The 25,294-nt window shown below is 39.2% G+C and overlaps 1 protein-coding gene across 4 annotated transcripts in view; it reads left to right on the forward strand.

Moving 5' to 3' along the window:
• sema4d (sema domain, immunoglobulin domain (Ig), transmembrane domain (TM) and short cytoplasmic domain, (semaphorin) 4D) overlaps positions 1-24,486 on the forward strand; it is a 39,899-nt gene extending 15,413 nt beyond the window's left edge. For 3 of the 4 annotated variants that reach the window (XM_055040359.1, XM_055040357.1, XM_055040358.1), the window contains 14 exons: positions 10,397-10,530; positions 12,023-12,168; positions 12,248-12,310; positions 12,421-12,519; positions 12,619-12,712; positions 12,849-12,965; positions 13,526-13,677; positions 14,451-14,626; positions 14,763-14,919; positions 15,252-15,474; positions 15,645-15,757; positions 15,986-16,158; positions 16,323-16,369; positions 16,505-19,106. In XM_055040359.1, coding sequence (XP_054896334.1) covers positions 10,434-10,530; positions 12,023-12,168; positions 12,248-12,310; positions 12,421-12,519; positions 12,619-12,712; positions 12,849-12,965; positions 13,526-13,677; positions 14,451-14,626; positions 14,763-14,919; positions 15,252-15,474; positions 15,645-15,757; positions 15,986-16,158; positions 16,323-16,369; positions 16,505-17,499 — 2,652 coding nt within the window. In that variant the 5' untranslated portion in view covers positions 10,397-10,433 and the 3' untranslated portion in view covers positions 17,500-19,106. Of the gene's footprint in view, positions 1-10,396; positions 10,531-12,022; positions 12,169-12,247; positions 12,311-12,420; positions 12,520-12,618; positions 12,713-12,848; positions 12,966-13,525; positions 13,678-14,450; positions 14,627-14,762; positions 14,920-15,251; positions 15,475-15,644; positions 15,758-15,985; positions 16,159-16,322; positions 16,370-16,504; positions 19,192-21,062; positions 21,276-21,424; positions 21,514-22,253 lie in introns of those variants that run through there. The other variant, XM_055040360.1, reaches the window with a different exon arrangement.
• Positions 24,487-25,294: the final 808 nt, after the last annotated feature.

A 25,294-nucleotide genomic window follows, 5' to 3' on the forward strand; every position in this document is an offset into this window, starting at 1 on the left:
GTTTATACATCCAGAATTAGTTACTAATCACCTTTTACAAATCACCCTGATAAGGGATGTTTTTTCTTGTCTATTTCCTTAAGTTATCAAAAGACTGGTTAGTACCCAAATATTCACAAATTGCCCCTTATAATTTTTTTTAGCTTAATATTGCTTAATCTATAAAAATAGGCATGTCTGCATTAGCTAGCTAAAAGCTGAGACTTCACCCACTTCCCTAGGAAGTGAATGACCCAGCTTTTAAGGAATGAATCGTTAATCTCTGTACCAGTAAACTGTACTCACTGTGTTGTGCAGGAAAAGAATGCTTGACCCAAATCTGTTGGCCAGATCACGAGAAACCACCATGATAGGTGTTCGAAGTTTTAGGCTTTGTATTGTTTATTCCTTCGTGGTGTGAAGAAAAGAAGTGGGGAAATTAGTGTGTTGTGTGCTTGATTGCCAAGTTCAGGGGGACACGCTGTTAGAGTTGAAATAGCCTGTGGGTGATGGGTGAGTTTTCACACAGCCAACTAAAGGAGGTTTGTCTCTCTGCCGGCCAAAATTACCACCATGAAATCAGCGCCTGGAGGAGAGAAAGGAGTCCTGTTGAAAAGCAGAAAGGATAGGGGAAAATATAGCAGGCTTGAAGGAATTGCTATGGATTCATTAAAGACTCCTAGACTGGTGGGAAAACCTTGTGACTATCATACGAAGACCAATTGTATCTATTTACCACTAAGTCAAAAGCAAAAAAATAAAAAAAGAGGATTGCTTAGAAATTAACAAAGATGTCCAACATGTTATATTCAATTTCAAATCTGGATATAAAGCAGTTTTAAAAAGTACTCACAGCTTTTAAACTGCAGCATCATGCTGTAGGGATGTGTTTCTTCAGAAGCTCAAATGAACATTGGCTAATAGTTTAACAGCTTTTCTTCTAGGATTGTCCTGAGTCCGGGACAGTGGTTCACTTTCCAGCAGCACATAAACGCATAAAATACATCCAGAGCTACTATGAGAATGGAATATTTGTTAGCGTAGTTAAAGATCAAAATTTGTTCCAAGACCTAAAAAAAAAAAAAAAACAAGGGCATTTATACATCAGTTTGAGTTATTTTGCAATGAAGACTGGGCAGGAATGTCAATCTAGATTTTGATTCTCATAAATAATGTCTGTGTTACCAAATGTGGAAAAAATGCAAGGTGCTGTGTGCTGCTTTGTGGAAGATGAAGTCACCTGCAGATGGCCGCTGCTATTTAATGTGTCAACTATTGCCTGGTTTGGGACCACAAGACCTTCAGCTGGACTCTCAGAGCTTCTGAAAATAGTCTGACATTACATGCTTCCAGTCCAGCAATGTAGTAAATTAAAAGGGCCATTATTTTCTCAGAGAGAGGTGACTACCATATATCCTCTGATTTAAATTTTGGGTTGCATAAACCCAAATGTGTCGCATTTGAGCTGCACTATATCAACAATGCATTTTCTGCAACTTTGTAACTAAAATCTACAACCTTAAAACACCAATATGCCGATTAATACATGCATAATGCCAAAACAATAAAATACAGCCAGATGTCTTCAGGGAATGCTTTACCCTCATGTCTTTGTGTGTGGTATCAAATTACAGAAAAACAATTTTCATATTTCAGAAGTTTCTTCTTCGAGGGTATTTCCTAAACCTGTCTCTGCAGATGTTTGTAGTAAAATTTCCCCACTTTTTTCCTCCTTTAATTAAAAGAGAGGGAGCCTGGTGATTATGTTTTTATACTGGACTACAGAGCCGCATTCAGTGCTTTGACGGGGAACACCACACAGTAATCTTCTAGTTAGCTAACTTCACTTGCCTTCATGTTTATAGGGAAGTTTTTCAGATCCTCCAGAGCCATGTGACTCAGTGCAAGGGTGTGTTGTTTTTAAAAAGCTCACCATCGGCAGACTAAATATACCCTTTACTGGAGCTGACCCTTTATTTGCCTTTGCTGTGGCCACTTAAGGTCGACATGCTTGCTCAGCAGGGGCCTTATGACTAGTAATTATATAGGAGGGTTTCCATTTTCTATACCCTGTACACATCCTTTTTCCTCAGTTTAGCCATCTGGACTGTCATTGATGCTTTACCTAGAGTTTAGGTTTTACCTACTGTTTCTCCTTCTGAACACAAAACGTTGTTTCCGAACTGTTTTGCATTCTATATGAAGCCTTTAAGAATGATGTATTGCATTAGTAAATGTTAGAGTTGAACATTTCGTCTCGATCTGTCATCCTGCAAAATCACTGTGGATAAAGTGCAATAATTTTCTGGATCATGTACTGTGGTTATTCTGACCACTATCCAGCTGTTTTGTGCACTTTGCACAGCTGAGTGAACTTGGTGTGGCTTTATTGGTATATATCACCTGAAAGCACACATTTGCCTGAAGAATTACAAGCCATACTGGAATAATTTATGTAATTAAATCAAATGTATTGTGTACCAGAATTTAATTGCAAGTCATTGAAAGCACCATTACTGATTAAGGTGGTACTAATTAAATGATTAATCACTCTAAAATCATTACTTTCTCCTTTTGACTTGCCTAGTGATTGGCAATACAAATGCTGAAAAACAAATACATTTTTATTTTTATTTAATGCATCACAACTAAAAGCTCCATTGTATTTTTTTAACCCTTTAACAAGTGGCATTTTTGCTAATGAATGTTGTTCTGGGATTTGTAGAAATCACTGTCATCTGTTCATAACCTAATCCCTATATGCATTTAAAAAGAGCTGCTTTATGAAGACATCAGAGGTTTGTAGACAAGCGAATGGCATCATGAAGATCAAAGTGCACAGCATACAAGTCAGGGATCATTTTGGGGTGAAGTTAAAAGCAAGTTTAGGTTTGAAAACACTATACAAGATCATAAAAGTTTCCTTTTTAAGGTTTACTAAACACATTTAGATGACTTATGGAGGAAGGTGCTTTGGTAAGATGAGACCACAGTTGAACATTTTGTTCCACTGGCCAGTGAGTGGCAGAAATTAGCACTGCACATCACTGTGAACTCCATATCCCACTGGTGATGGTGGTTAAAGCACCATGCGGTGAGGATGTGTTTTGAAGTTAATGGGAAGATAGGTGGAGCTAAATACAGGACTATTCTGGACAAAAACCACTGAAAAGTTTCAAAGAACTGATGAGTTGGGAGGATGTTCATTTTCCAGAACAATTACCTTAAATATTTAGCTGCCACTACAATAGATGGTTTAGATCAATGCATGTTTAAATGGCCCAGTCAAAGTCCAGACCTAAAGCTAGCTGAAGATTTAGGGGAAGATTTATAAATTGTTCATAGAGACTTGCTTGAGCAATTTTGCAAAAGTAGAATATATTTTAAAAAAAGCATAGTTCCTATTTGTAGCAAACTGGTGACACTATAACTGCTGCAAAAAGAGAGTTCTACTAAATATTTACAAACTAATCACAAATGCATAATGCATATGGTCTTATTTTATTTGTAAAAAAACAAAAAAAGGTAACAAACTCTCAATAAATTACATTGAGATTATTTGTTATCAGTTCTACTTGTCCCTGTAAGAGGAATTTGGTCCAAAAGAACTGGCAATGTCAACATGTACCTGTTTCTTTTTTTCAAAAATAATCAAATCTGGAGTTACATTATAGTCACAACTACCAAATGGAGGTGTAAAAGTGAGCTGAAGGTTTGTTAGCTGCAGTTTTGAAACTGTGACAAGTTGTACATTCCTGGCTGTGTATGCCAAAAAGGATTCAGCTTGACAAGAAATGGAACCCAAAACCTCCTTAGCACCTAGCAGTATTTTAGAACGGGATCTCTGCTCCAGTCAAATCTCATAAGAGGAATCCGATGCCCACAGTTGGCATCATCACATGCACATATAAGCAAGCTCGGATCTCTGCCACATCTGTAGCCAAACTCCATTAATCTGTAAATGGCACTGCAACAGACATCTGTCCCCATCAGATTTCATCCTCTTTGATCCCTGTATTTTGTTTCAAGTGAAGAATCCCTTACTCACTCATTCTGTAGGACAGGGTTGCCTCTAACATTACTCAAGTTTGGGAAAAAAAAACTTCAAAGAAGAAGTATAAAAACACTACATTACAATATATCTGAGTTATATTGTATAACCATTTACACCCCAATAGTTGATTTAAAGAAAGAAAAGTAAGGGGATTGTATTTATCACAATTGATATAGTAATCACAATGTGATGTAAAAACAAACACCACACAATCTTTCCAATATTGAAGAAATGGAAAGTCAGCAGCACCAGGGATTTGTTTTTATCTTCCCCCATAAAAACGTCCAACCATGTTCAGAATTAAAGAAGCATTTTGGCTGAGAGGTAACAAGAGTAGTTCAGTTGCCTTGTACTTAAGCACTTCGGATTGGCGGTCTGTATCATTTCCACAGCTGGGTGAGAACTGTGCAGATGTCTGTCTACGCTGGCCAGTCATCATCAAAAACAAAGTCTGGTATCTAGCTGTTGAGGAATTTTTAGTAATACAGCAGGTATGAAGAGCTTAAAGAAGAAAAAAAAAGTTAGCGAGCAATTTAGTATACAAACTCTTGTGCCAATTTCTTTCCAGTATATACAAACTACTTCCAGCAGATTTCCTGTTCCACTGTCTGTGTGTGGTATTACATCAAGAGAGGAAGCCAAAAAAACATTCTTGGCTTACATCAGCAAAAGGAAGAAGAGCGTCTCTGTATTGATTCTGATGACCAGGGGAATAGCTGGAAAAGAGGAGCTCCTGCGAGCTCAGAGATGTTGGCAGGCGCTGAATGTCTAACTTCCTTAAGTCCGGACTCCATTCTGCTTTGGATCCTCAACTCTCTCTGCTGACAGGATGCTGAGCTTCTTGTCGGCGCACTTTGCATCAAAATGAGGTGGAAAGTGGTGAACCCACTTAAAGAGAAGTGGGGCTGGTGTTTTGCGAGGGAACAAGATGGGAGCCAGTTTATCTAAGTTGATCACAAGGCAGGATGTGGATGAAATTTGCTTCACAACTATTAAATAGAGCAGGAAACTATAACTTTTTTACTCAATTTCTTTTTTTTTCTTGACAGTTTTCACTCCCGTGCAGAAGTCTGGATTGAGGTTATCTACATCTGGGCATTTTTTTCAGGGTTTTCTTCTCAGACGATTCAAAACATTTTCCCTGAAGAATCTGGTGCCTCATTTGAATCATTTTCTACTTTATAGAAAAGGTTGGATGATGAGACAACTATGGTACTTTTGCACAGAAAAGTATAGTTCATATATGACATAACCAAATTTTCTCTCTCTCGACCTGATGACCTTCTTTTCCTGATCCAGCTTGTGAGCCAACCTGAATTTTATTTTGAAATATTCTTATCTGCTTTGCGTTGGTCTATCATTTACAATACCAATAAAATATAAGTAGTTTGTTGCTACAATGTGAAACAAAGTGGAAAGGTTCAAGGAGTACGAATACTTTCAGGAGGCTCTGAATGTTCTAATGTTTTGCTGAAGTTCATTTATTTATTTATTTATTCTTAAGAAACTGCTTACCTTAAAGTATCCAACCTTATTTTTTATTTTGGCTACTTCTTAAAAGACTTATTTACAGTCCAGCACTTGATACATTTTAGTCTTAAAACAAATGGAAAAGGAGAGCAGTATAACTTGGAGGCCTGAAGTTTTTTTTTTTTAACTTATTCCCAGCCAGCTACTTTAGTCAAGTAGCAATGGCACCAGTATAAGAAAATATGGCCAAGACTCAAGTGCTCAGATAAGCTCTCACTTCTTGTTTCTTCTTTCCTGAACTTGTTGGATGGCCTGCCAGTGTCTGCAGCCAGCTAACAGCACAGTGCTGGGAACTTCAAGGCCCCAAACAGGTGTCCGCTCTCTGCCCAGACAGCAGAGCTGAGCTGGGTACACAAAGGGCTCAAAGAGACCAGCCAGCATGGTTACAGTCTTAAATACTCCTACATTTCTCAGCAGCATCGACTCATGAGCGTATGCTCTTTCTGCTACTGTAAGACTGAGTCTCAAACGCTTCTGAAGCCCGGGGTTCGCCCTAAATGGGGGAGAGAGTGGCAGGAATGATGGAGGTGTCACGAGTTCAAATAGCCTATATGGTTGAGTCTAGTGGGAAACTGTTTCTTATGGAATGTGCCCAAAGGGTATTTTTTTATTTATTTTATTTTATTTAATTTTTTTACTTCCAAGCATAAACACAGAAATTATTGTCCTCCTGAGCTTTCTGTCATGTTTCTGCTGTGATCGTCTGAGATTTTCACCCTGTACTCGGACCTCATGGACTTGTGTGATATTTAAAAAGTCCGGCTTGCCTTGGGGGGCCCTTACTTATGGCTAAGCTGTCCTGGCATTTAGGCTGGCAAGGCAGCAAAAGAACTGAAAGGGGTTCGAGGGGGAGGTAAAGCCTTTCTCTCTATTCACTGTCGACTACTCCTCAGTGATGACGCGGATGTGAAGCAGGGTGGAATGGAGTCGAGTGGAGGCTCCCCTCATCTTCTGCAAACAATGGATGCTTGTGTGTTTGACTCCCCCCGTTTAGCAGAATGGAGTCCATGGTTGAGCCTGAAGCTGGGATGGAATTCCAGCTCTAACAGATTTTGTTTGTGAAATTTCTGAAGGGTGGAAGGTTCAGTGTTGGTAAAGGTCATGGCCTAAAGGCCTTGTTGTTCTCATTTAGAAATGGATCAATAATCAATTATAATTTCCCTTCCTTGTCTCATGTTGGATTGAGCCTGGCTGATTTTACGCACTGCCATGCCATATGATACATCTCTCCCCCCCAAACGGACGACTGGGACGAACTACTAACCTAAATTTGAGCTTAATGAGTCACAGCATGGGCACTGGGTCATTAAAAAGCAATCAACAATGATTTATTTGTTGTGTTCTTTAATTTATTCAGTAAATTTGAATGAGAAGTTTTTTTTAGTACAAGTAAGTGTACGTTAGCGAAATACCATACAGTGTTTGTGGTATTTGAAGATGTTAGAATTTAGTTGATAATATTCTAATCCCTGGTGCAAACTCTTGGTGATGTTTAATACTATATTGGGAGCAAAATTGATTACTATCTTATGTCTGATTAATGTAGCCAGTATTACAAGAATGTACAGCTTGATGCAAAAATACAGATCCTGTTTCCTAAATGTTAAACTTCTCTAAATCTAGATCATCTAAATCTAAATCATCTGCTGAAAGCCTTACACTTTCACAACCTGAATGAATTGGAGATTCATCTGAACATTCAGCCTTTGTCTGTTATTCTTGCAGTTTTGTTGGGCGCCTATCTGAAGTGGTCCTCTGGCGTGAGATGGGTACACGCTGGGCAGGTTGCCTGCAAATCACAGGCCAACACAAAACAAACAACCAAGCATGCACACCTTCACTCTTAAGGACAGATTAGAGAGACTAATTCCTGTCATGTTTTTTTTTTATTGTGGGAGGAACCTGGAGAGTCTAACTATTGGGCAGCCAGTAGTCATGGGTAATCAGTTAGTTTCTTGTTACATCTCTAGTTTATTTTTTTATGGCTTAATTTGTGCTTCTTGGTTAAGCACGTTTGTTTTGCGACCGTTTTGCAGTGTTCTTACTTTACATTCTTTCAGTTGTGTAGTGATGTAAAACCAGAATAACCTGCTTAGTGCAAGATCGCGTTGCTTACTCAGAGGTGAAGTGTGCACTGAGCTTGGAACTTGCCCTTTGCTCATTGCTGCCACTAAAACCTTCTTTCATAAGACACCGGATGCACATGGCTCCCTAAAGGCCAACATCCTGTGTTTAAATGAGACACAAACCAGGGTACGAGGCTTTAATACAGCAGCTCTCACATGACTGGATCAGCAGAAAGGAAGCACATAAGCTTTACAATTGAATTATGCCATTTAATCACCCTCCCAGCTGAAGCCTTTTCAGTGTCAACAATAATTGAGTAAAAGGAGGAGGTAATTGGTCTTTTGCGCAAGTAACAATGAATTGAACTGAGTGTAGTGAAAACTGACCTTTGAGATCATTTTGAGTTCTCTGCCTTGCTTTTCTCAAACTGCAATAATTCTGGCCACATTTAGAGGATTTAGAGCAGATTTAAAGATTTATTGCAATACTTCACAAATGTTTTAAAGCTGCTTCTTTTTTTACCAACGATTTTATTTGAAACTTCTGACTAGGAACTTAGTGGTGCCCCGATACCAGTGTCAAGTACTTGTACTTGTAAAGCAAGCCGATACTACAAACCGATACCACTTTTCTGCTGGATTTTTCTCGAGGGCTGGGTTGTGGTGCAACTCGAAGGATAAACCACACTTCATACTAACTGGTGGTGGTAACACACCAATAAGTTATTTGTTGATCCTCCAAAAAAAAGTCTGTACTTTGGAGATATTTCAAGGTAAACACAGAGGACACCAAACAAGCAGACTGCTCCCTGTGCTCAGCCTCGTTGTCGACAGGAGGCGGGAGGGATTGACTTTAGATCAGGCCTACAAAGTCCAACCTGGCCTGACCCAGATTCTATCCCTCTAAGTAACATTTGTGAAAGGCATGGTCCTAAAATAAACCCAACTTATTATTTTAATTCAGCTTTTACTGCTTTTTTTGTTTTTAGACCACCATTAGAGTAAGCAGTGTAACTTGTCCCATTTTTAGCTTTTGTCATCTGCGATTTGTGAGTGACACCCCTACTAGGAACATTGTCATTTTTCTGAGTTTCCAAAAATAAAACAGTCAAGATAAAGACCAAGCAAATGTAGTAGTTAATTATTTATTCTGCTATATTTTAGCTGTTTTATCAGTAAGAGAACTCAAATTGTGTGAGCTGTTAAAAACCAGATGTTATATTAGAACTGGTTTTATAAACTATCAGAACATCAGCCACATGAGGACAGTCCAGATAAAATGGGTACCTGCATAAATGGGACAAATCAGCTTCATCAAGTCTTTGTCATGCACTTCTCTAGAAAAGACAGAGGACAAAAAGTCATTGTGATTCATCTTATTGACAAATGGAAAAAGAAATGTCTGATAATGGATGGATACCAGCAGGTTTGACATGAAGGCTTTGGTTATTATCGTCATCGCCGGAGGCAAGCAGATCAAGTTTTTTTTTTTTTTTTCATCCTCAGAGCAGTAACAGGTGTAATTTCCTTTCTGCGAGGTGAAAGGTTTATAGCCATGTTGTTGACAGAAATGAAACATACCCAACACATTTATATTATAAGTTTATTGCTGATCGGAGGTGGTAATTTTAGGTCTTGTGGATGAAAAGAGGAAAAAAGGTGGAGGGAACCTGACAGAACAAAATGAATTTCTGGTGTTTTCAGCACCTGAAGCTGTGTGATTTAACATTTCAAAAGGCATATACGTTTTTTTCCTCTCCCTACAATCCATATCCAAGTAGGAATGGCGCCCTCCAAGATTAAGTTTAATTATTCAGAAATGGCATAAAATCTTTATCCAAATGTCTGGCTCCAAGTAATTTTGCCCCTTTACTAATTTGTAGCTTCCCCATTTCATACCTAAATATTGCCATTTTGTTTCATCCTTCTGTTTTGCACTTATAAACAACCGATTTTATAACATCGGCCTTTAAACCATACTGTCATAATTTCTATTTATAAACAATAGTTTTATGCTTTAACAGCTTGTTTGTATTTTTTAAGTTATGGGGATAAATGCACATCATAACACACATTGATTTGAAATTACCCCCTGCTGGCAGAGTCCCATAACCACATTTCTGAAGAGTTGAGTGAATAAATTGCAGAACATTACTTTAAATTATTGGTTTGCAAAGTGATGATGACATGTCTTGCTTGAAAAGATGGTAAATTATCTAAATGACTAAGGTTCAAAATGTAGAAAAGCCAAAATTACCAGGACCTCATGAATTAGCTCATTTTCTCTGACAAACAGCCCATAAATACATATTTTGTTTATCTTGGTATTTAGAAAAGCAGCAAATCCTCTTAAACCATGACTGGAACATTTCTGTTCATTTCTAATTTTCTGCCTGTCTGAATTGTCCTGAGATCTGTATGACTCATGACCCCATGAACTGAACACATAAAATAAAGGAGTAGATGATTGCCGTCTGTGTTTTAGAAGAAACCTATTGATTGACTGTTGCAGTGCTTCTGTCTGGCTTCATGTCTTTGTTTTTGATTCAGTTCAGATTTTGTTCTAATGTACATGGCATTCAGTATGCAAATTTTTTTACTGAAACAGGATGAGTCTGCTTTCGGGAACTTTAAGTTGGTTCCCCCAATTGTCAGTTTCCACTGCACGACATCACTCCATTTAACAAACGTTGGATCTCTGAGACGAGGAAAGCAGGTGAAGGTTTCGGTTCATTGACTTTGAGTTGTTCTTTTTGCGCTCTTGCAGGGGAAACTTCACAGTTCCAAAGCTTTCAGAGTCCAATATGGGATTTGGAGTGCTGGGAGTTTTTCTGGGGCTCCTCCTGGAGGTTTCAACCCACGGACCACACAGTCTTCCCCGAACGTCCTGGAAACGCCAAGGTAAAGCTGCTCGCAGTAAATATTCTGACTTGATTAAAAACAGTAACTCTACCTGCTGCATTAGAAGAGAAAGCTGCAGATAACCCAAATAAGTAGAGACGGTAATACTGATACTGAAGGGATGCTAAAGTGAAAGTTGTGTACAAATGTTCAACTTTCACTTCTAGATTTAGAAAAACATCACACATCTGATTCCTCAATTTTTGGCAAAAAAATAAATAATTAAACCTCACTTTTCTGTAAAAGCCATCTCAGTGAGAAGTAGTGTTTCTCACTATGAGTCGATATCTTTACTCAATCTCAAAACAAGAAACATGAGTCACAGATATAAAGTTCACTGGCTCTGCTGGCAGTGCAGGAGGAACAGAGCGTTCACACGGTCTTTATATGTCAAACTCTTTCAACTCAGCGTCTCATGTTCACAATAGTACATTTAGTTTCACCTGTTGCCTACTTCTATCAGGAGAAAGTAGCTCCAGTCTCAAATTAGGTGAACGATTCTGTGAAGAAAAGGTTCTCATTGCTGGCTACAGAAATAATTGAGGTAACTCGGTCTCCGAGTGAGAACAGCAAGAGTGACTCCTCTTTAAACTCTTCTGTCACCCAGCCGCATTTAGTCGCCTGTTGAGGCTATTTATTTTGTTTGTGACCTGCATTTGAAGTTAAAACCACCAGAAGTAAGAGACTTCAGGTTGCAGTCTTTAGAGTAGAAGAAAAGGTGGTTACATTTGCTGTCATGTTGCTTCAAACCAGTTCCACACGCAGCAGGAAGTTTAATTTCTATTATTGTTTTAAAAAGACTTCAGTATAAGATATAAAATATCTTAGGAGTAAGAAGACGTGAGTTCCAGTTACATTGCCTTTCAAAAGAAGAAAAGCATTCATGAACTTTTCAAAAGGCTTTCACAATATTTTACATTTAAAAAAAACTGAAAAGTTCATTGTGCAAAGTTATTCAGCCCTTTTTAGTCAATTCTTTTAACACATTTTGCTACAGTTTAAGCATCAAGGATTGTTGTTTATGTATCGACCAGATAAGATGATTTGATTTAGAAGCATCTTATCAAAAGGGGCTGATTGTATAATGCGTGTAACAGTTTTCAGATTTTACTTAGTAATTTTTTCTTTCATGTTGCATTCTTTTTTTTTCTGTTAACGAAATCTAACAAACAATACTTTGTCTTGGTCTATCATCAAATCTGAGTACAATGTTTGCTATGTTACAATCACAAAGAGTTTTAATAGGAACTTTCTGTTCATCTAACCTGCATGAGCTGCTTAGATGAATCGAAGCGTTTTATTTCAATTTAAAATCAGTCCTCAAATCAAACACCATGAATTGAATCTCCTGTGTCGTACTGACAGCTTCAAAAATGCTGATATAAATGTATAATGAGCAGCTTAATTTAAAGTCTGCATGATTTAATGTAGATCTATTGGTGGTTTCTTTGGCTGTAAATGTGGTCTCATCACCAAACATTATTCTCCTCAGATTTGGACCTCCTGGAGTTTTCAGAGCCTGGCATCTTTAACTACTCGACGCTACTGCTGAGTGAGGAAAGAGATGCTCTGTATGTGGGAGCAAGGGATGCCATTTTTGAGCTCAACAAGAGGAATGTGACAGTCAGGAACCAAAAGGTGAAAGAGTAAGAATGATGGTGGCATCACAGAATAGAGAATGTCTTTAAAAATCTAATTTGTCATGTTTGATTTACAGGTTCAGTGGAGAGTTGCAGAACATCCCATGGAGATGTGCACACGTAAAGGAAAATCAAGAGAGGTTTGCTTGATAACAAATACGTTTTCCGCTTGTTTCTCTCACGCTTTTTCGGTCTGAATCTATGATGTACAATTCAAGATTGTAAATAAAACTGTCATGTTCCAATTCAGAGGGACTGCCCCAACTACATTCGAGTGCTCCAGATAGTGGATGACAAGCGGCTTTACATCTGTGGCACACATGCCTTCCAGCCTCAGTGTGATTACTTGGTGGGCTGATGGGTCATTACACTTTTAACTGCGAACGCCACAGTACATGCACCGAGTAATCAGCAGCGTTGCTGATTTATATGAGCTTTTTTGTTTCAGAATCTTGCAGACTTTTCTTTGGAGGGTCGACCTGAAGATGGCAGAGGAAAGTGTTCGTTTGATCCTTCGCAGAGCTTTACCGCCGTCATGGTCGGTGAGTTCAGGCCAGCTTCGGCTCATTTCACAAAGAGCTCTTTTGGTTGAAGGCCCTGCATTAAAATGGATAATAATCTGCAGTAATCTCTTGTCATGGTGAGGGGAAAACTGACTTGGCTTCATTCTCCCATCAGATGGAGACCTCTATTCTGGGACAGCTTATAACTTCTTAGGCAGTGAACCGATTATTTCCAGATATTCCCCATCGCATTCCCTGCTGAGGACAGAGTACTCCACATCATGGCTTAATGGTGAGTTTGGAGCATATTTCACAGGTGGTTTATCCAGTTGAACGATACTTCAACATGCTGCCTGACCAGGACAAATATAGGCTTGGCATTTTTTGCCACCTTGACTGTTTCGATTGTGACTGATTTGAGTTTTTCTGTGTACAGAACATGCAACTTGCAGCTTCTCATTTTTACTCAGATTACGGTAGTCTGTTAAAATGTCACTGCTGCCGTCACTGCAAACTCATAACTCTGATAGTTTTATCCCTTAATTCTTGCTCATTTTGATTTTATGACTTAGAATTGACTACTGAGACTTTGAATATAACATACAACGAATGAAAGTATTTTAATACAGTAACTGAATAGCATATCTGCTCAATATTTAGCAATGGAGAATCTATCTTGGGCTCATTATCTCCAAACTGTAAACTCCTCTAATCTAAAATAAACTGTGCATATGTATTAAACAGCTTAATTTTTCTGTGGATAAATGGGCTGTAAAAAGAATTTTTTTATTAGTCTGACCCTCTTGCATCGCCAGCGCATTTATCTGTCCTCTTCATGTGTGCTCATTTCAGAGCCCAGCTTCGTCTTTGCAGATGTGATCAGGGCCGAGAAGCACAGAGGAGACGGCGAGGACGACAAAATCTATTACTTCTTCACCGAAGTGTCAGTGGAGTACGAGTTCTTTGGCAAGCTGCTCATTCCCAGGGTGGCTCGCGTCTGTAAGGTCAGCAGGCGCTGTGCGCCATCTGCTCATACCTGCAGCATGCTTCTTTTGTCTTCGTTTCCATGTTGTTGTTTATGGGTCGTTCTTAGATTCCAACCTTCTGTATTTTTTCTGAAATTCAAACATTAATTTCTTTTGTATTGACTTCTAGTCAATAAGAGTGATTATTGTAGTTGTGCAGCATTTGTTAGACAACAAACTACAAGCAGACATCAGCTGATTATGACTGATGTGTAAGAATTTGGATATAACTTTGTTAAAGACTCAAACATAATCCACCAAAATCTTATCAGTTCAAGTAAAATTCTTGCTCTTCCCACAAAACTAAAATGATGAAGATGTATTGTTTGAAGATTATAACTAGCAGTTTGTTTCTCGCAGAACATGAGAGAGGTTTTGGTTTGACAAAGATTTCTATCTTTGTCATTTTTCAAAGATGGAAATGGGTTCTTCAGTGGAGTTTTATAGAAAGACATCCAGTATTTTTGTGGAACATAACAAGGACTTTTTGAAGACAAACCAGTCAGTCTTTAATTTTTTCTTAGTTTCTGTCAAATATGTGGTTTATAATTCAGACATCTGAACAGTATTTATAAGCCAAACTATGGTGGTGCTATATACTCTTTTGGTAATTAGTTTATTAGAAAGGCCAAAAGAATAATCCATATTATAAACTATTATGTCCCTTTTGCACATTAACCTCCCTTAAGATTTTCAATATGACTTCTTCCTCATTGTTTTTTACACATGGCCTCTTTCATATCTGCTTCCAGGGTGACCTTGGAGGAGAGCGTACTCTGCAGAAGAAATGGACCTCCTTTCTGAAAGCCAAGCTGGTGTGCTCCATGCCGGAGCTCAACTTTGTTTTCAATGTGGTCCATGATGTTTTCATCCTGAAGGGGAGAGACTGGAGAGACACACTCTTCTATGGCGTCTTCACTTCTCAGTGGTCAGTGATTTCTCCCAACCTTCAGCTATGTAACTATCCATAAATATGGATGTTTTATTTAAATTTTATCCTTCTGTTTCTTTCTTCACCTTGTTGTCTAACTGGTTTTTCACACCTGTGTGTTTTACTGCTGTAGGGGAAATGTGGGCTTGTCAGCAGTGTGTGCCTATAACATGACAGCTGTGGAGGAAGTCTTCTCGAAGGGGAAGTATATGCAGAAGGCCACAGTGGAGCAGTCCCACACAAAGTGGGTGCGGTATAACGGCATCCCTCCGTCTCCACGTCCTGGTTCAGTGAGTGGCTGTCAACTATCAACTCACATATGTTTTTATTGTCTAGCTCTTTACAACCACAAAGCTCAGTGTGTTTTATGTGATATGTCAACACAACGCATCAAGGGGACAGAAAATGATAAAGTTCAAGTATTTAAAAAAGAAATCTGAAAAGTGCAGCGGGCTTTTTATTCCCCTAAATAAAAATCCAGAGCAGAATAATTAAGCTCTAGTTTATGTTGGTCTACTGTGTAAAAGTTTGTGGTCGAAATGTGAGAGAGCGCAATGAATAAGTGCTTGAAATACTTCATCTGTCTGACTTTAATTTGTCTTTTTCCCCTCCACAACACCAGTGTATTAGCAACCAACTGCGTCAAAAAAACATCAGCAGCTCACTCCACCTTCCAGACAAAACCCTTCAGTTTGTCCGGGACCACCCGCTGCTGGAGGACCCTGTCCTGCCCATCGGCAACAGACCTCGACTCATCACCAAGGACGTCAACTACACTCAGATTGTAGTAGAGAGAGTCCACGCTCTTGATGGGAACATTTATGATGTAATCTTCACCGGAACAGGTGAGAACTTATCTGCCATAATACTGCATGCAAATGACTTGATCTTTGCATGCAGTTCGCAATAACATGCTTGAATTCGGTAATGCTAAAATGTTAAACTAATGAATACTTTCCCCTATGTGTGCCTTGTTGGATACTTAAATGTTTATTTCATCTACTGTGATTGTTAGATAAAGGTGTCCTGCACAAGTCTGTGGTGTTTGAGGAAGATGTCCATATTGTGGAGGAGATCCAGCTCCTGAAGAACTCTGGACCCATAAAAAACTTGCTACTGTCTTCAGAGGTCAGTTTCTTCTTTAGTTCTCCAAAAATATAAGTTAAACATTTCAGTTGAATTTTAGATAAGATCCTATGTCTTGTCTGAGGGAAGAAATGTTGGCTGGAAATATTTGATGATTGTGAAAGTCTTAAAGCCATTATTTGTACAGACGCATAAAGAAAAGTTTATACGTTTACAAATGCATTTCTTTACGTATCATACGAACATTGCTTATAAACTTATTGCTTCCAGACACAGTCAGTGTATGCTGGGTCGGACTCTGGCGTCATTCAGTCCCCCACAGCTTTCTGTGGAAAGTATTCTGCGTGTGATGACTGTGTCCTGGCTCGGGACCCCTACTGCGCCTGGGACCCCAACACAGCCGCCTGTGTCTGCATCCTTGATGCTCCAAAGGAGAAACTCAGGTAACCTGATGGGCTACATTCACTCTTTATCACTGCCATCTTTCTGCATAGTTGTACTGCCCTCATCAGTGAAAAGGAAATTTCCAGGTCTCAAAAGACAGACCAGTTTTACCTGCTTCTCAGTGTTTGGTGATGTTTGAACTCATAGGTTGTTTGTGTTGCAGGAAGCTGATCCAGAGTCTGCGTGGTGATGCAGACAAGTGTCCTTCAGGTAAGATGTGCACAGATTCCACCCAAAGGGCCAGACTGCACAGAGGATTACTACACAGAATATTGTTTACAGGCCACTTGAAGGATCACTAGATCAGAAGATGCAAATGCAAACTTCTTTTTGTTTGCTTTTCAGTGTCTTCGGTGTCTTTCAAGGAATATCGTAAAGTGTTAGTGAAGCCAGGCAGCTCTGCTGAGCTTCCCTGCATGGTGAAGTCCAACCTGGCTCATGTGATGTGGAAATCAAACAACACTCTTCTCGACGAGACCTCTCGTTTCCACTTCATCGGCGAAAACGGGCTACTCATTTACAGCGTGGCCCCCGAGGATCAGGGTGACTACCAGTGCTGGTCTGTGGAATGGGCTCCTGCTGCTGGGAAGAACTTTAGCCGCCTTCTTGCTGGATACACATTGAAGCTGGATCTTCCTCCTGGACCCCCTGCCCAGACAAACCGTGTGGCCACCACAGTCCGCAGCCAGGAGACGAGTAGCGTGCTTCCAGCTGAAGGTAATGGTAAGACAGAGAGACAGCCACTAACGTCGGCCAGCTTCACATCCACAGTCCTCCTCACCACCCCGCCCCAAACTGATCCATCACTAACCCTGCCGTCCAGTGGCACAGTCAGGTTACAGCCAAGCAGGAACCTTCCCCCAAACTCTGTCATTCCTCGTCCAGATAGCCAGGACCCTGCTGCGGAGTATTTACAACACAACAACAGCGTGGCCCTCCTCTTTCTTTTTCTCTTGTTCTTCCTCCTGTTTTTAGCCGCGATGGTGTACAACTGCTACATGCAGTATCTCCCCGCCCCATGCCTCAGGCTGCGAGCCACTCTGCTAGGGAGCAACAAGTGCACCCATCAGCCAGAGTACAGGGCCTGTGAGGCGGGTTTAATGGAAGCGTCTGCTGCCGACAAAATTAACATGACGGAGCAACCCGCGCAGAACGGCAGCCAAACCACCAAAAACCTTCAGGCACTGCGCGACACCGGCTACGAAACGGAACCCGAGTGCGGCAACGGACGCCTCCCTTCTCACAACTTTGGAGGCGACAGCTCCTCCCAGGAGAGACCTTTCGATGTGGACTGCGACTCCCAGTCCATCCAGTTTGCGGATGCAGATGACGCTTACTGATGAAGATCAGTGGTGTGTTTACGTGTTTAGAGTAGAAAGTGCGCCGGGGCTTTGTTCCTTATTTCTGCAGTAAGCATGGGCCAGTATGATGAGCTTGAGTAAATTAAACAGATTGACGTTTTTAGCATAAACCCCCCAAAATGTCTAACATGATCCAGTTAGTTTTATTTAAAACAACAAAACAACGTTTACTTATTTACCTGTTCAAATAAAAAGCACCAACATGTATTTATCATAAGACTTAAGCAAAAATATAGAATAATTGCAAAATTGATTGTGGAGAATATTGAACCTTTTGGTCGTTATGCTCTTGAAAGAGTAGCACAGTTTTAACAGTATGATATGGAGGCGCTAACCCAAAGTTGCTTTAAACTAGTGTCTTTAACCTCTTTATGGAGGAATGGATGGTGTTTTTCACAACTAGAAATCTTTCCTAAAAGCTGAATTTGTATTCTAAGAGAGGGAAATTCTTCTCCTCCTCTACAGAAGGATTGTAGCCTTTACTTACTGCTCTATGCATCTTGGAAAAAAAAAAAAAACTCTGGTCATGTTGACAATTTGATTCATTTTAAAAGTAACTTTTTGAACTCTTGCCATGCCTTGATACTGGCCCATGCTAAGAAGCTAAATGTCATGGAAGTGAGCGCATGTCCAGCATGTAGCAAATACCTGAAGCCTTAGACCAGATGTTCTACCCTTTTGTGGTCTGATTTAGAGCTTCTATCCTTTCAGCTGAGTCCAGCAAGAAAAGCTATTTCTTATATTCCAAATTGGAAACAATATTGACCAAATTGGTAAGTTATTGTGATGTTTTTCCAAGTTGGAATCCTATTTCTATTCAGCCTGAGTGGATAAAAATGTCCCTTGGAGCATTTGCATCCATTTGTGTAACTGATGTGTCATCGTCAGGGTAATTTCTCAGGGAGGTTGTGTGTGATTTGCCTTTGTGTGTCGCCCTGTGTTGTCAGCCATGCCACCTGGTTTGTGACGCATCATGGAGTCGATACGTCAGAAGATAGACAAGCAGTCGGACATCTTGGTTGGTGGAGAAATGCTGGAATGTATCGAACTGTGGACTATTGATGAGTGGCACTGCTGAGATGAAAAAAAATATAAATTTTCTTTTTCTCTTTACCTGTGAAGTCGACATTCCTGATTGTCCTGTGTATTAACCCTCATCAGCCCGTCTCCCTTATGTGGTGTGTTACTGAAATAAAAAATGTACAGTATGAGCAGAGGACATTACAGCCCTGGAAACAATCTGAAGTTTAATATTTATTATGATTTTATTACACATTCTATTTTAGATTATTTAAAATGACACATCTGTGGTAATATCAACACAGCAATTCAATCCTTCATTTGTATTTTATTTATTGCAAAACCTCTAGTTTTATATGTCTCACTCTCCCTTTTTTATTCTCTCTGCATGCCATCCGGTGTTCAGACTTTCCTCAAAGCTCTCTTCTTTTCCGCCACTCCCTCTCACAGCCTCCTCTATCGACTCCTCATCTTCTCTGTCATCCTCTGGAAGTAGCTCTTGCTCTTCCCTCCCTTCCTCCTCTTCTCCCGCCAAGCCCCACTGCGTGGAGGCTCGGGAGGCAGAGGTAAGACTGTTGCCTCCTCTCCTGAAGGACCAGGCCTGGGGGGTTCACGCCCAGGAGGCCTTCCTGCTCTTCTGCCTCGCCCTGGGTGAGTGCTGCCTGTGACTCCGACCTATCTCACACCCCTCCAAAAACCCCCTCCCTCAGGGACACGTGGTTTTGAAACCCAGGCCTTGTGTGTTTAACCATTTGTTTTGCGTTCTTTTTCTGCCCGCTCTATTGCGTGTTGGCATTACTCGAGCCTGAACTAACAGAGCTGAGTGTTTGGGTTTCTGGATTTATTTGCTGGATTACCACAAAGATGGATCAATTTATGAAAATACGGATTCATTGCAAAAATGTCAGCTTCTTTACAACTGACTTGCACAAATATATTTTTTTAATAAATTGCTGTGTAATGGCAGTCTTAATTTGTAAAATTTAAAGATGAGCACTGTTCATGATGTCTCCATGGAACATGCAGAAATCTGCAGAATTGTTGGTAAAACTGTTTTTTTGTTTGTTTTTTTTGTGCCTGTAAACATTTGTCAATATTTGTATATATTGGAAATGGTTGTTGATTATGTACATAAATGTGGGATGTTGGGCTCCCTGTAGAGGGGTAAAATAAACCTTTTTTTTTTAACTGAATCAGAATAAAAAATGACACAAAATATCATTGTACATTATTGTTGAAAGGTAATCACTTCCCAAGACACTTTTTCCACATTTTGTCATGTTTGAGCCACAAACTTCAATGTCTTTTGAGATTTTTGTGATTGAACAAAAAAGACATTAATGTCAAGTGGAAGGAAAATATTTATTAATAATGGCCTGAAGGCAGTCGCATGCGATTACATTTGATCCCCAGAGTTGATTTATTGTAGAATCACCTCCTGCTGCACTTAGTTGTATGTTTGGGGGTGTCTATGACCTTTGCATATCAATGATTGATATTTTTGTTTTATTTTTTTGTTAATTTTTACTGAACTTGTCAATAACAAAGAAAACCTGAACATCAATTTTGGACTCAACCCAAGACTTTGACTGGACCACTCAAATACAGCCAGTGTGCTTTTGATCTAAACTCCTTATTTGTATCTTTCTTCTCATCCTGCTGTCAGTAAAAAGTTTCCAGGTTCATCTGGTATTTATCTTGATCCATCTTGCCATTAACTCTGTGCTGCTTCCTTGTCCCTGCTACTGAAGATTAACCCCACAGCATGGCGTTGCCATTACCATGTTTTACAGGTGGAATGGTGGTTTTGGTGTGATGTTAGCTTTCTGCCCAACTTGGCATTTTGCATGTTGGTCAAAAGGCTCAAATTTGGTCTCATTTGACCAGAGCTCCTTCCTTCAGATGTTTGTATTTTCTACATTTCTGGTGCTGAACTAAACTGGACTTCATACAACTTCAATTCAGCTAGAGTTTTTGTATTGCACTCATAAGTAAGATCTATGGCAGCACTGAGGTGTTAGGAGGGGGTTAAATCAAATGCATGCCAAACTTCATTTTATTTTATTTTTTTTTTTACTTGCATGCAATCCTCAGAGGCTGGGTTACACGCCAACACAGATCTGATACGGACACATCATTCTACAATCGAGAAAAGGTTTTACACAGTCATCCTGGTTGGCGATGGTTTATCAGGCATCAAAAACTATTTTCTGAATGTCCAATGTTTTCTTTCAGACTCTCAATGTACAAACTTTACAAGATGGCAATGAGTAGATAAGGTTTAAGGAAAGCTTTTTCTTAATGTCGTAAATGAAACTTTTTCTGGCATGCTGAACTGTTTGGATGATCACTGTTGATACAGAACAAAATCAGATGCGATGGAATCTGTTACTGCTGCATGACTACTTCCATCTCTGCAAACTGATTTCCTCATTTAAAATGTACGAAAGGAAAGCACCATGTTCTCCCCGCCAGGGTCTCAACAATCAGGAGTCAACAAGAAGTCCCGTTCTGTCCCGCAGGTCCAAGCGACATCCATGTTCATTGGCTAATAAACGGGTACAGTGTGGACACACCAGTAATGGAGTACCGAAGGCCACTGGGCCACAGGGAGGTGCTGGTGAGCAGCTGGCTTAGAGGGGGGCCGCTGATCAAGGAAGCGCGTTACCGCTGTGTTGCGGAAGCCAGCACAGGAAGTGACACGTCTGACATTGACCTCCATCTCACTACCGGAGGTATATTAGTTGTGTGGATTTGAGTAAAAACGTTGAACTGCTGTGAGGTGGTCGTGCAATGAGGGATTTGCCCTGATTGGTTGTGAGTATTGCCACTGATGGGGCGACGGGTGACGTTTAAATCTATGAAGGATGTTGTTGTTTGACAGATGAAAACATTCCATCCAGGGATCTGAACCAATGGAGAGGTGCGCTGACAGAGCATGAGCAGCTGCTGAAAAGATGGGAAAAAGCCTGGGTAGGTCACATGGCAGAGTGTTTTTCATCTCATATCCTTCAAAAGCCTCTTTGATGAAATGTTTCACTTGATTCAAGAATCAGTATATCAAGATGAATTTTTTTTTTTATTCCTCTAGTATCCATGATTTCAGAATATTTCTTCTGGTGGAAAAAATAAACCCAAGAAAAAATATTTGGCTTTCACTTCTCACCACCGGCACCATTGCTGGTACAACTGAAAAATATATCTTTAAAATAAATTTAGCCAATCAGTTTTTTTAAGTTGTCATCTCACTGTGGCAAAGTCTCAGTGATAGCTGTCGTCCCAGTGATAGCTGTCGTCCCCCTTTACTTGCCGATAGGGCAATACTTTGATGAAAAATAATGACATTTGCTTGTCTAATAGTAAAAAAAGAAATAAGTGCAAATGTAAGAAAGCAACAATCTCAATAAATCAGATTATGAAGAACTACATTACAAAATATCCTTATCAATTTAACTTCAATCTGTTTTAACCACATCAATACTTCTAATTGGATTAAATGCAAATCAACCATGTTTGTCTTTTGAGGTTTTTAAAACTAAAATGTGATGATCAATTCAAAGCTTAGATTTTAGAGGAGAACTGTCTACTTCTTTTACATTGTATGTTTTTATGGGCATTAAGCACATAATCCACAGAAATCCTTGCCTTGCATTTTTTTAAGTTATTTTTTTCACTTCTTTGCTTCTTTATAATCTCTGCTCTTCCCTCTGCAGGAAAGCTGTGATGGCCACACAACTGGGTGAGCACGTGCTCATTCTGGTTGTGCACTGGCCTCTCAGTCCTGCTGGACCACTCCTCTGACACTGAACATTTCCCAAACACAAGTGAAATGTTTCAGTGTCACCACTTACACGAGAGTTTGATGGACCATGACATGGAGTATTCACAGCTCTTGCACCCAGCAGGTGCAGACTTCACATGGCTGCTGTGATGGTTTTTGGACTCCCTCCAAACTGGAAGGATTAAAGCCCACTGACTCCTTCAGTCTAAGGAAGCTTGTAGTGGATTTTTTTTTTTCTGTATTCACAGTATAAGACTGCCATTTTGAAGCAGTGCTTGTGGGGAAACGGAAAATGCCTTTTTGAAGTTTATCAGATTCTGTGGGTCAGTGTCTCTGTTAAACCCAGTTACAGTGTGATGATATTCAAAGTTTTGCCTCTTGACTTCCTTAAAGAACCAGTTTCACTCCCCAAGGCTATCTTACAGAAGTATTACTTAAAAGTTATTCAAGCCTCAACTAGGGTCAAACTGAGATAAGAAATTTGCTATCCATGTTCATAGTTTTATTGCCAGTATGTCTTACGCTTACATTAGCTTAATTATTTACTTGAATCAAACAATACTTTATTATAATATTCACAATATCAATACAAAGGTAAACATTCAACAGCCAAAGTTCAGTGTATTTTGGCACACTCTGGAAAGTTGACCACTTATTGCGTTTTTTTTTTTTAAAGAAACATGGTTTTGGTCTTGAAATGAATTGTTTTATTCCTTTCTGATTTGTATTGAATGGATCGTGTTGAGCAACTTCTGGTTTTCAGAAATATTGAAAGCCAGTAGTGTTTTTATACTCCTAAAAACAAATGCATACTTCACATGTATGGCTTTTACTGTAAAAACCCAACGAAGTTTGTTTTCACCTTAGAACAAAACACTGAATGGGGTGTACATGCTGTTGCAAGGCACCTTCGGCATAAGACTATCTAAACTTTATGATACAGTACTTTAATATTTTTTCTTATGCATGTTTTGGATTAGTCTTGCTGGGGTCTGGATTTTTTTTTCTTTTTTTTCACCTCACTGAGAAGATTTATGTAATGTAATTAACACTAATGCTGCTTTAGTGTTCTTCATTTTATAATATAATCTATCAAAGTTTTTCAAAAGAGAAACTTTTACTTGTAATTGTGCACTGAAATATTGCAACAATGGTATTTATTTGAATGAATCCTGCAGCTCTGCGCGTTCCAACTCTGCTGAATCGCAGTGTACCACATCAGCATTTTCCACAAAAAGCATTTTCTTCCACCTGAATAATTTATTACCAAATGACTTCTTCTTGTAGATCTATTACAGTTTTGGAAAAGGACAACTGTTTCCTAGAATCTAAGTGCCAAAACAGATGCTGATTATTAAAGAAATGGATAATAGATTTAAAGGCTGATGACTATTCCGTAAGGGAAAAATACTTTGTGGTGAGGCTTTATTGTTGTTTTTCACATTAGAAACTTTGTATTGAGCTGAGGTGCATCTGGGAAAAAATGCAATTGACCTGGATAGTGCCTCTGCACAAGTTGCTGTAGTTTCCTTTTGAATTTTAAACAAAATAATAGCACCCTCTTGTGTCCACAAAAAGAAAATACAAGCAAAAGGGAAAACATGCTGTAAGCAAAGAAAACATGGAAAAACTGAAACTGTATGACATCAGCACTACTGTCTAAGGAGCGAAAGGGTGACCGTCACTCACAGTACGACTTCCCAATGAGAAGTGGTGGGATTGGATCAGTGTTCTAAACAGTAAGATATGAGGCTCTGAAAAACAATTTGATGAAAACATCACATAACTAGGGAAAAGCATAATTAATTTCTACAGTTATTTTACGAAGAAAGCTTCTTCCAGTTCCAGGTTCGCATACCTGGTTCGTGCATCATGTAATGGATCCAACCTTTGGACTGCTGCACTCCCAGCTGTCTCCACTCACCTTCAAACATCAAGTGGGATTCTGGGACATACTTAGCCATTTCCCGAGGTAGAACAACATGCCTGACCAAGAGAAAAAAAAAGACCATTACTTTTAATAAAATAACTAATTTCCTTAATGTCATGAAAAGTACTAAAAAAAAAATATTGTATACAAATCTGTCCAGTCTGAGAACTTCTACTTAAAAATGTGGATATGTTATATTTTCTTGTAAGGCAATTTTATGACTTGGGGTTGAATTAGAAAAATATACATATACACACATACGATATATATATATATATATATATATATATATATATATATATATATATATATATATATATATATATATATATATATATTCTTTTTTTTTTTTTCAAATATCTGACTAAAGGTATGTTTTCCTGGTGTTTGCTGAATATTTTGTATTTTAAATATTGTAGTAGGTGGAGCAGAACTCAATACATTATAATACCTTAAAGCAATTAAAGGAATACTAAGATACTATACTATGACAATTAAGTATAAGTATTCAAATAAATTATTAAAGTATTGAATTAGAAATCATTTTTGTACTTTTTCCAACTCAATTGAAATTTGTCCCAAGTTTTTGTCAACATCGTCATAAAGGGAATGTAAAAATTCAAGTTTTAAACCCCCCAGAACACACAATTGCCCCATTAACGTGTCAAAGTTTTAGAAGCGGTTTTAGAAGAGTTAAAATAAATAAATAAATAGCTAATAGAGATTTTGAACAGCTGTTTCTTAATAGAATGACGTCACCTGGTCGCGTTCCTTACTGACAGTAAACAGGCCGAGAGATGGCTGCTCTCCTGTACTCACTCTGCTCGTCTCTGTACCTGTCCGAGTAATGAATCTGTCTTCCAGACGGATTTCCAGTGCAGATGGACAGGAAAAGTTCGTCATCAAACGGTCGTTGCAGGTTTTTCGTCGCTCGCGTGCAAATTGCATCGAGGTTCTGATTGGACGGTGCACGTCACGTGACCAATAACTTCGTTTGTATCAATCAGCCGGGCGCAGGTGAGGGTGTTATTTGTCGTTTGTTT

The sequence above is a fragment of the Poeciliopsis prolifica genome, unplaced genomic scaffold, assembly GCF_027474105.1.
Source record: "Poeciliopsis prolifica strain line A6 unplaced genomic scaffold, Auburn_PproV2 SCAFFOLD015, whole genome shotgun sequence".
Taxonomy (NCBI): Eukaryota; Metazoa; Chordata; class Actinopteri; order Cyprinodontiformes; family Poeciliidae; genus Poeciliopsis; species Poeciliopsis prolifica.